This window comes from Monopterus albus, unplaced genomic scaffold (genome assembly GCF_001952655.1).
Source record: "Monopterus albus unplaced genomic scaffold, M_albus_1.0 scaffold274.1, whole genome shotgun sequence".
Taxonomy (NCBI): Eukaryota; Metazoa; Chordata; class Actinopteri; order Synbranchiformes; family Synbranchidae; genus Monopterus; species Monopterus albus.
Genome location: NW_018128154.1, coordinates 235016 through 246272, shown reverse-complemented (window position 1 = coordinate 246272; position 11257 = coordinate 235016). Strand labels below are relative to the sequence as shown.

Sequence of the window (11257 nt, the reverse complement as noted above, 5' to 3'; positions counted from 1 at the left end):
CTCCTAAACAGCTGACAGGAGTTTACATTCAGGGATCACTTCATGTGATTGCACCTGCTCAGTTTGCACATGTATATTTGCTGACTATTGCACATACAGCTGTGATGTAGCATACGTTCTCTCATTGTGTTCTCACTATATTTTTATATACTTATATTTCTTTCACTTGCTGGTTGAAGTGCCTTTAGATCTTCATGCCAATGTTTATCTGTTTATATTTCACTTGTATTGTTTAGTCCCTGGTAGGCCAGAGGTTAAAGTGCAGCGCTCTCGCCGCTGCAACTCTGGTTCGAGTCAGGGTTGCGTCAAGAAGGGCATCTGGTGTAAAACATGTGCCAAATGTCAACTTGCGAGTAGTCAGTGTGATGATTCGCTTTGGCGACCCCTAAAAAAACGGGAAAAAGCTGAAAGTGACTTTCTTTCTTTCTGTTTCACTCGTATTTTTGTGGCATTCATGTGGACGACAAAGTAAGAATTTCATTGTACAGGGAAACAGGTTTCCTTATTGTGCATATGACAATAAACACTTTGAATCTTGAATCTATATGGAGGTATTTAGAGACCTATAAGGGCGTATGAGGTAGATGAGAGCAGAAATGTACTCTGAAAAGGTATATAAAAGTATATAGACTAATATATAGAGGTAAATAAAGGTATAAGGTACACTACTGTTGGGAAAATGCTTTGTTATATCTTGTTCAAATGCTCAAGATGTTCCAGCTGACGGGAGTTTATAAATGGGGGTTACTTCATGTAATTCCACCTGTACTGTTTACATGCTCAGTTGCAGATGCATCACTGCACATGCATAGTTGCACACCAAATGCTTACTATTGCACATACAGCTCCGATGCAGCATACATTATCTCCTAGTGTGTTCTCACTATATTTTTATATACTTATATTTCTTTCACTTGCTGGTTGAAGTGCCTTTAGATCTTCATGCCAATGTTTATCTGTTTATATTTCACTTGTATTGTTTAGTCCCTGGTAGGCCAGAGGTTAAAGTGCAGCGCTCTCGCCGCTGCAACTCTGGTTCGAGTCAGGGTTGCGTCAAGAAGGGCATCTGGTGTAAAACATGTGCCAAATGTCAACTTGCGAGTAGTCAGTGTGATGATTCGCTTTGGCGACCCCTAAAAAAACGGGAAAAAGCTGAAAGTGACTTTCTTTCTTTCTGTTTCACTCGTATTTTTGTGGCATTCATGTGGACGACAAAGTAAGAATTTCATTGTACAGGGAAACAGGTTTCCTTATTGTGCATATGACAATAAACACTTTGAATCTTGAATCTATATGGAGGTATTTAGAGACCTATAAGGGCGTATGAGGTAGATGAGAGCAGAAATGTACTCTGAAAAGGTATATAAAAGTATATAGACTAATATATAGAGGTAAATAAAGGTATAAGGTACACTACTGTTGGGAAAATGCTTTGTTATATCTTGTTCAAATGCTCAAGATGTTCTACATTTGTACGTGCAGGTGTTTTGGTTTAGAGCAGATGATGTATTCATGTTTGAGCTGATCCACATAGTTCTCACAAATACCAGACCACGAGTATGCAGAAAAGTTTGTGACGGCACCCGTCTCTGTCTGGTAGACAGGGACTGATAACAGGGATTGAGTTCTTGGACTGCCACAGTACCAACGTGACTGTATAAAGAGGCTCAGTAGAGACTTCCTCTCTGACCATTGGTTTCATGCAGCTGAACTGTATGGATTGAAGCTGCAAGTAGTAAAATCCTTATATAAAGAAAATCAGCCTCAGTCTACTCAGTCCGTTTGTTTATGATAAAATAACCCTAACAACTACATAAGTTATATTTTAAGGAAGAACTTATCCCATATCCTGTGTAGGAGTAGACCTTACTTGGCGTTTTTGATGTATGCGGTGGCCTTGGTGAAGTCTCCCTGTTGTTTGTACAGCAGACCCAGCTCATAGAGAGTGAAGGGAATCAGGTAGTGATCGTATCTGATGCGACTCTCACTGGAAGTACACACAAATAAAAACATGTCTCTCACCTCCCTCACACTGGTCAGAGGACACCCAGCAGGACTAAGCCAGTGTCTGTGTGTGTTACCTGGAGAGGACCTGTGTGAAGCAGAGCTCGGCCTGCAGCAGCCTGCCCAGGTGTTTCAGACACAGCCCCTTCAACATCTGGACCAAACAGCTGTCATCTGGATGAAACTCTGTTGGATCTGAATGAGTGAAAGAGAGCTTTAATACTAATTTCTGCAAGAAAACAAGAACTAGAATTAAAGGTTTTCCATTTTCCATCACAGAATCAAAGTTAAACGACAGCATGAAAGATGAACTGATGATACTGAACATCTTATTCTGTGACCTGCAGCTGTGGATTCATAAACTAGCTCGTGATAAGCGCAGCAGCAGCAGTGCTAGTTTGAACTCACTGGGGTCATTGCGTAGCTGCTCCTCCGCTGCCTCTATGGTAATCAGCAGGGCCTCGGTACAGTCAGCTCTCTTCCCGATGATGGTGATACTGTTCCAAAAATACATCATCTCCTACAGAGAGAGAAACTGTCATCAGTTATTACTGTTAACTACTAGCTTACTCAGAACACACCAATGGGTACCTAAGCACTGCTGCTAAGCCAGCCAGAGCTTTCAGATTGACTTCACCGCCCAGTCTAACAACCTCAGACCTCAGTTGGTTTATCTGAACATTTAACACAAATAAACCTGAAAGTCTGATGTATGCATGACAGACACGTGTGTGTACCAGAATAGGGACGACCAGGGGGACGGGATTAGCAGCTTTATAGCGTCTGGACTTCCTCACTGCAAATTTCTCCGTTGGGATCGATTTCCCAGCCACGCGCTGTTTCAGCCCCTCCACCTGCCTACACACACACACACACACACACACACACACACACACACACGTTTACACCTGTATACTTGTGAGGACCCTCATTGACATAAAGGGTTCTAGTTTTAACCCTTAAGCATAACTGGAGTCTAACTTCCAAATCTTAACCTTCATTAGAAAAAAGGACAACTGGAAAACATTTTTCAAACTTTCTAAATGTCTTTGTTTTTCAAAAATGTCCTCGTTATCCACAAATGTTCTCACTTTCTAAAAATGTCCCTGGTTTCCAAAATGTTGTCATATTTCCAAAATGTATGCACTTTCCAAAAACACTCACTTTACTAAAATGTCCACACTTCCCATAAATGTCCAAAGTTTTTTTTAAAAGCCCTCAGATTCCAAAAATTTCCTCATTTTGCAAAAATATTCTTTTAAAACTTGCCCTAACCTTTTAAGAACGTGTTTCCCATTAGCTTTCATGCATTTTCATCTGTAAAGTAAAATATAAAACTGATTTCCCTGAATGATACATTCATGTCACTGTTAACATTTTAATGTGGAGCCAAACTGACCTGAAGAGCTCCACGATGTCCTCGCCCGTCTTCTTCGCCTCCTCCTCTGACATCATACTGAGGATGGCCGCCTTCTGGTACACGTAGATGGCCTGGAGAAGGTAAAAACACAGTGGATGTAGCTCAGCTACACTCATTCTTAGCCCCACTCAGACTTTCTCTGAATGTATTTGAGCACTAAGTTTAACTACATGGTGTCGTCCTGACATGTTCACCTTGGACCAGCGGCTCTCCTTGCACAGCAGGTCGGCGTAGCGGTACGCCTGCTGCCACTCCTGCTGGTAGGAGTGAGTCCACATCAGCTCCCAGTAGCACACGTGGTGGACCTGCTTCCACTCCTGCTGGCAGCTGATACACTCCTCATACTTGGCCCGGGCCTGGAAACGCAGGTTAACACATCAACATCGAAGGAAAGATGATGCCACAAATATTCAAACTTACACTTCATACACAAAATTAAAGTCTTCTTTTCACCACATAATTTAAGATGCATCTCACTTTCATTTCCTTGGATTTTGGAAGAAAATAAATCAATTTAGAAATTTTTGAAACATTTATAGAAAATGAGAAAGTAAATGCATTTTTTAAAACTGACTTATTTTAGAAAGATTAGTTTGTATTTTTTGTTTTTGCAAAATGAAGATATCTTCTGGCAAGTTTAGGAAAGTGGGTAAATGCTTTTTAAAATGAAAATATTTTAGAAAGTCAGCTTTTACTACTATCTTTGTGATGACCAGAGTTTGGAATTTTTAAAGTTTTTGAAAAGCGAAGCCAGTTTTAGTAAATGAAAACATTTTTGGAACGTGAGGACAAATTAGGACAACACTAAAATTTAAGGCATATTTGGAAGACGAGGACATTTTTAAAGGAGAAAACTTGCATTAATGGAAAAAGATTCTCACTTATCAACAGGGCTGTTTGAGGGTTAAGGGTAGAATTAGGCTTGGCTGAGGATTTGGGAGGGGTATGAGGGGTTGTGAGGCTCCTCACAAGCAAAGAAAGAACAAATGTGTGAGTCTCAGACCTTCTCAAAGTTTCCCCGCAGCGTAGAGATGCGAGCAGAGTAGAAGAGGATGACGAAACCCTGACAGAAAGACAAACTGAGTGGACTTTATCACTTTGGAACTGAATATAAATCAACCAGTCAAATGTACAACAGTCTATTTTTTAACTTTCCATTTTTCTACTGAAGAAATGAAAACATAAAAACCAAAATCGCTGGTTGCTGTGTGTGTTTTATGTTTCTTACTACATTGCCTATTTTGACTAGAACACACGTTTGTCCGACTCACTTTGGGGTATTTGTGTTGAAAGGGTTCCAGCAGAGCTTCAGCCTCCACCAGGTTTCCCTCCGCGGTTCCTTATCAAAGAGAACACCTACACTGTTAAGTGCAGCCATAAAGGCATTCATCAAGAGATTTACACCTAATCTACAGTGTATGCTTGGAACAACAGCAGATCTGTGAATCGTGGGCAGATGTTGTGGAGCCAGACACCACGGTGCAAGACAGAGGGTTTGTGTTTCCCTACCCAGTATCAGTGAAATGTATGTGTGGTAAAACAGCAGAGTCAGAGAGCAGACGACCGACCGCAGACTGTGACTGGAAGCCCCCTCTCTCAGCTGAGACAAACCAAACTCCTGCAGAGACAGAGGCAGGAAGGGATTCCTGTTAAGGCAAGCTGAATTCCTCCCTCGGGAGTTTCACAGTAAAAGCCCTCCGCTGGTTTAGGGGGTGTAATTACTATTGTGAAGTAGCAGCAGACTGAGATCACTGTCTGGACACTCATCCTAGCTATGGAGGCATCATCAAGTCCTTAAATAAATATTTGTTATGTCAGTTATTAAAACTGATGGAATAAGTAGAGAACGAACCCTGTTCCCTGAGAACCCGATGAACTCCAACAACCTCAGAATCCTCTGAGGGAGGAGAGACAGCATCTAAAAGACAGAAGCACATTGATGAGCTAGTGTCACTTTAGTCAACTTTGATGCGAATGAAAATTTGCTGCACTTTTACTTCTTCCATCTGTGACACAAGGAGAATAAAACCAAACAGCCCCTTTAAAAACCCACCAGGTTGAAGGCGCCGATGCCCAGCTTGACGCCGCTCTCAAACTGTCTGAACAAATCAGACTGGCCGGCCAGGTCCTGAGCAACACCCAGCATATTCTGACAGTCCCTATTGGATGACATGAAACACAAATATTTGTACTGAAATTTGAACAATGACAAACTTTTAGCAACATAAGCTGCATTGGACCAAAGAGACCCTGGGATTTAACTACATGTCTGGTTACATCAGCATTTAACTTGGCTTGTAATCAATTCATAACAATGGATTTGCTGACAGGAGCTAAGTAAATCTGCACAAACATTTCACATCAAGCTAAATTTAGGTTCACTTTGACACACAAATGATTCTAATCCACAAAGAAAGGATTACCGACAGCTAGGAGAGAGATGCCCATAAAAACGGCTCAGAATAAACTGTATGAACAAATGTTATTAGACCTAGCTAATCAGCAAATTGACAACTGGCGAGCAGTTAGCAGCTCGTTAGCTCAGAGAGCTAGTATCCCTTTACTGAGTAAAATTATGTACAGTCCTGACAACGAAACACTGGGGAGAGTCACAGAGAGTCACTACATCACCAAGCCTCTAGAGCAAAATGTTTGCTGAAGGGTGAATTTCACTGTGGTCATTGATCAGTGTTCCTGAACAGTTAACGATACCCTGTGGAGTTCTTATCATTAGAAATGTTCTGAAGCAATATTAGACTGTAGCTCGTCAACACACAGGAGGACACAAACACATAACATGATGTGCGTATGTGCCCGCTGCAGAGGGCGGTAATACAATATGTAGTACAAGAAAGTCATGAAGTAGTAGTAGTAGTCAGGACGATGGTAAAAAGGCAGCACAAAGAGGACTGCTAGCTGGTGGAAACATAGATGTACCAAAGCAAAATATTATAAAAATCACCTTTGCAAATGAGTCATGGGGAGAGAAATGAACTATGATTGCTAATAATATACATTTTGGTGAGGAACAGAAACTTTTGTTTTGAAGGAAACTCCACAGAGCATCTTTGTAACTGTGGGTTCGAGTCCATCACTCACTTGTAAATTTTGTAGCTGGTTCGAATCTTGATGCCTCCTTTGATAAAACTGATCATGTTCTCGTCCTGGAGGAGAGACAGAGGATAGTAAGGGACAGCACGGCCTTCAGGTAGCTAGCAGTCCTAACGTTAGCATCTGCAGCTTTGCTTATTGTTTGTTGCTTTGTGTCTCTTCTGCTGACATGCGCTATGAATCAAATTATGTACAAAATTGACCAAATAATTGATTTTGTGGTGATCGACACTATCCAAATCATAAATACCAAGCTACTGAGCACTAGCGGGAGTATGTCTGCTCAGAGGTGTGTGTTTGGGTCATTTTCAAAGGTTCACACCAACTTGAACAAACCTGTTTCCTGTTCGCACCAGTTACATCACCTGCTAATTTATTATTAAGAAATGTGATGTTTTACATGTTACATCATACTGATACATTAGGAAACCTAAAAACCAGCTTTTGTAGAAAGTTTCTGAAATGATGATTTGAAGAGTTTAGATTTTTGCCATTTTCAGTCGAATCTTGGTGGGGATGACGATAAACTGTGGTTACTAATCTGGGGACTGGGGCCCCCAAGAGACAGCTGAGGGATTACAAAATGATGAAAGTTACAGTGGATATAAAAAGTCTACACACTCCTGTTAAAATGCCAGGTTTCTGTGATGTAAAAAAACGAGACCAAGATAAATAATTCCAGAACTTTAGCCACCTTTAATGTGACCTATAACTTGTACAACTCAATTGAAAACAAACTGAAATCTTTTTTTCAGTGGGAAGTAAAAATAAAAAACTAAAATAATGTGGTTGCATTAGTGTGCACACCCTTAAACTAATATTTTGTTGAAGCACCTTTTGATTTTATTACAGCACTCAGTCTTTTTGGGTATGAGTTTATCAGCAATGCACATCTTGACTCTGCAATATTTGCCCACTCTTCTTTGCAAAAACGCTCCAAATCTGTCAGATTGTGAGGGCATCTCCTATGCACAGCCCTCTTCAGATCACCACACAGATGTTCAATCGGATTCAAGTCCGGGCTCTGGCTGGGCCATTCTAAGACTTTTATCTTGTTCTGGTTAAGCCATTCCTTTGTTGATTTGGATGTATGCTTGGGGTCATTGTCGTGCTGAAAGATGAAGTTCCTCTTCATCTTCAGCTTTCTAGCAGAAGCCTGAAGGTTTTGTGCCAATATTGACTGGTATGTGGAACTGTTCATAATTCCCTCCACCTTGACTAAGGCCCCAGTTCCAGCTGAAGAAAAACAACCCCAAAGCATGATGCTGCCACCACCATGCTTCACTGTGGGTATGGTGTTCTTTTGGTGATGTGCAGTGTTGTTTTTGTGCCAAACATACCTTTTGGAATTACAGCCAAAAAGTTCAACCTTGGTTTCATCAGACCATAACACCTTTTCCCACATGCCTTTGGGAGACTTCAAATGTGTGTTTGCAAAATGTAACCGGGCATGGATATTTTTCTTTGTAAGAAAAGGCTTCCGTCTTGCCACTCTACCCCATAGCCCAGACAAATGAAGAATACGGGAGATTGTCGTCACATGTACTACACAACCAGTACTTGCCAGGAATTCCTGCAGCTCCTTTAATGTTGCTGTAGGCCTCTTGGCAGCCTCCCTGACCAGTTTTCTCCTTGTCTTTTCATCAATTTTGGAGGGACGTCCAGCTCTTGGTAATGTCACTGTTGCACCATATTTTCTCCACTTGATGATGACTGACTTCACTGTGTTCCATGGTATATCTAATGCCTTGGAAATTCTTTTGTACCCTTCTCCTGACTGATACCTTTTAACAATGAGATCCCTCTGATGCTTTGGAAGTTCTCTGCGGACCATGGCTTTTGCTGTAGGATGCGACTATGAAAATGTCAGGAATAGCCTACTGGAACAGCTGAACTTTATATGGGGTTAATCAGAGGGACTTTAATTGATGGCAGGTGTACTGACTCCTATTTAACATGAGTTTGAATGTGACTGCCTCATTCTGACAACAGTCACAGCCCCACAGTAAGAGGGTGTGCACACTAATGCAACCACATTATTTTAGTTTTTTATTTTTACTTCCCACTGAAAAACAGATTTCAGTTTGTTTTCAATTGAGTTGTACAAGTTATAGGTCACATTAAAGGTGGTTAAAGTTCTGGAATTATTTATCTTGGTCTCGTTTTTTACATCACAGAAACCTGGCATTTTAACAGGGGTGTGTAGACTTTTTATATCCACTGTACATTTTTATTTTTATATTACTAGACCCTTTCACTTCTTCTGGCCTCTGAAAGATGCACGGCTCATTGCTCAGGTCAGCATTAAGGTCAGGGTCACACTGGATTTTAAATGGACATACTGTAGAAAAAAAGGCTGTGAACCACTTGTGTAATTCATCAATCCAGGACATAAGCGACCAAACAGGCCTGTTTAGCTGTCAGGTGACACTGGAGGAGGCAAATTATCCACTAACTGCCTCTAGTGGTCATAAGATGAACTGCACCCCACTAAATGTATGCATATGTGAAAGTCAGACAGCAGCTGTGACCTGGATAAACGTCAGCACGGCTTTCTGCAGCAGACACTCGGCGTAGCAGAGCTCTGCGTGCATCTCTTCTGCAAACATACAAACATAGCACAGTGACTTCCTGCTGCACTTCCTCAGCTGACAATGAGACCGTGTGGACGTGTTAACAAACCTTCCTGCAGGTTGGACTGTTTGCTCATCAGACTGGACAGAGACCCGACCATCGAGTTCCTCTTCCTGAACCTGCACAGCAGTTTAGTTGGAACGCTTTAAATCAAATGTCAATAAAAAGCCTGTAGTTATAATTTTGGGGCAACCTTGTGGCCCAGATTCTTATCCAGCCATTATCCGGTTATCATTTACACCTGTGTTTTTCTACTCTGACACGTCGACACCTGGCTCACCTCTGGCAGGTGTTTAACGCCTCCTTGATGATCACCATGGCGGTTTGGATGTCTCTGTGTTCGAAGGTCATGGTGGCCTGGATCATCAGGATGCTGCTGTAGGCCATCGCGTGGTAGATACTGTCCCTCCACCTGCACACATGCTGCGCATGACTCATCTTGGAAATTTTAAGCAGTGGTGGTTTTAATTTTAGTACCTGTAGTTGCACTAATAGCATCAGAGAGAGTAGAAATACCACTAACGGCAAAATGATTAATATCAGCAGCAGTACCAGTAATAGTACGAAAAGCAAAGTCGTGGTTGTACCTGTGGTCATACCAGCACTAACTGTTCCAGTACCAGTGGTAGTGGCAGTATCCTACTGATAGTACAAACTGTACTCTCACAAATACACAGTGTACTACATAACACACAGGGTCGTTACCATGGTTTGAGTAGGTCCAGGCTTTCAGATAACTTGTTGTTGAGGACCAGGCTGAGAGCACACTGAGTCTCCTGGATCGCCGTCTGCAGGTCCATCTGACATGCCCTGCACACACGCACATGCACACACATCACGTACACATACAATATATCGACCAGTCAGCACAAGAAGTGACCAAAAGCTAAAGAGACAGGAGGCTGACAGGAAGTGTACACGGTGTAATTCACACACACACACACACACACACTGTTTTCATTCCTTGTGGGGACTTTACACTGACTCACATTCATTTCCTGTAGACTTATCCTAACCTTAACCATAACCACTACTTGCCTAACGCCTAAACCTTAAACCATGTTGCCACCCTAAAATTCAGTGATTCCCTTGTGGGGACCAGCCAGGATGGCCGAGTCCCCACAATGTTTGTGTGTTAACAGGTTTCGGTCCCCATAATGTAAGTAATACAAAGGCACACTCACCAAACACACCAAGCATGTGTATGTACTCACGCAGGAATCCGATCATAGGCGTCTTCAAAACAGTCCTGGAAAACACAGAAACAGGGCTATATTCATCCTCCAAATAGGAACTAACATCAGTTGTCTGATTGGCTGCTTATGCAGGTGGACATAAAGTGTGGCGCCACCATCAGGTCACAAGTTTATTTTCTCCCAAATACCTGCAACACTAATGATATTATTTACCATTAATGTTAACGTATTTTGTTTTCAACATCTGGCAAGAGACCTCAGAAGAAAATCAGCTTTTACATTTACAGGAATGTTTATCAATGACCACTGTCCCTCTGTAAATAAACAGTTAAAGACAAAAGGGAAAAGACACTAGAAGACAGGGGTGCATACAGGGTCGCACCCCGCCCCCACCTTGGACACTCAGACCACATTTCTTTGTTTCTGTATCCAGTTTACAGACAAAGGCCACGTTCACACTGCAGGCTGAAGTGACTCAAATCCGATCTTTTTGCCCAAATGTGACCCATATCCGATTTCCTTATGACAGTGTGAACAGCACAAATCCGATTTTTTTCAAATCCGGCCAAGGCCACTTTCATATGTGGTCCTAAATCGGATAAATATCCGATGTTTTGCTTTACGACTTCAGTCTTAAAGCGCCATGTCGCATTTCATGCGATTTTTACGTCATTGAAATGTGACAGACGTCACAATTCTGCGCTGGAGGAGGCGAGGCCATAAGCAATATTTGTGCTCTCCTTCTTTTTGATATTCTTATTATTTCAATTGCACATTAACTGGTACATCGCTACGCATATGCTATTACGAGCCGCATCCATTTTTATTTTCGCAAACACAGTACGCTGCGTCTGACGTCACGTCCTCTTCTGCGCATGCGGGTCACCTCAGG

General features: G+C 41.9%; 1 protein-coding gene across 3 annotated transcripts in view; it reads right to left on the bottom strand.

The window, feature by feature from the left end:
* The window catches only part of ttc39b (tetratricopeptide repeat domain 39B), a 22466-nt gene that overhangs the window by 513 nt on the left and 10696 nt on the right, over positions 1 to 11257 (bottom strand). For 2 of the 3 annotated variants that reach the window (XM_020622169.1, XM_020622167.1), the window contains exons 2-17: positions 10384 to 10418; positions 9875 to 9979; positions 9450 to 9581; positions 9218 to 9288; positions 9067 to 9134; positions 6524 to 6588; positions 5478 to 5583; positions 5277 to 5342; positions 4696 to 5042; positions 4428 to 4503; positions 3619 to 3780; positions 3404 to 3495; positions 2742 to 2862; positions 2413 to 2524; positions 2082 to 2199; positions 1871 to 1987 (exon numbers count right to left, since the gene is read on the bottom strand). In XM_020622169.1, coding sequence (XP_020477825.1) covers positions 1871 to 1987; positions 2082 to 2199; positions 2413 to 2524; positions 2742 to 2862; positions 3404 to 3495; positions 3619 to 3780; positions 4428 to 4503; positions 4696 to 5042; positions 5277 to 5342; positions 5478 to 5583; positions 6524 to 6588; positions 9067 to 9134; positions 9218 to 9288; positions 9450 to 9581; positions 9875 to 9969 — 1748 coding nt within the window. In that variant the 5' untranslated portion in view covers positions 9970 to 9979; positions 10384 to 10418. The remainder of the gene's footprint in view (positions 1 to 1870; positions 1988 to 2081; positions 2200 to 2412; positions 2525 to 2741; positions 2863 to 3403; positions 3496 to 3618; positions 3781 to 4427; positions 4504 to 4695; positions 5043 to 5276; positions 5343 to 5477; positions 5584 to 6523; positions 6589 to 9066; positions 9135 to 9217; positions 9289 to 9449; positions 9582 to 9874; positions 9980 to 10383; positions 10419 to 11257) is intronic. The other variant, XM_020622170.1, reaches the window with a different exon arrangement.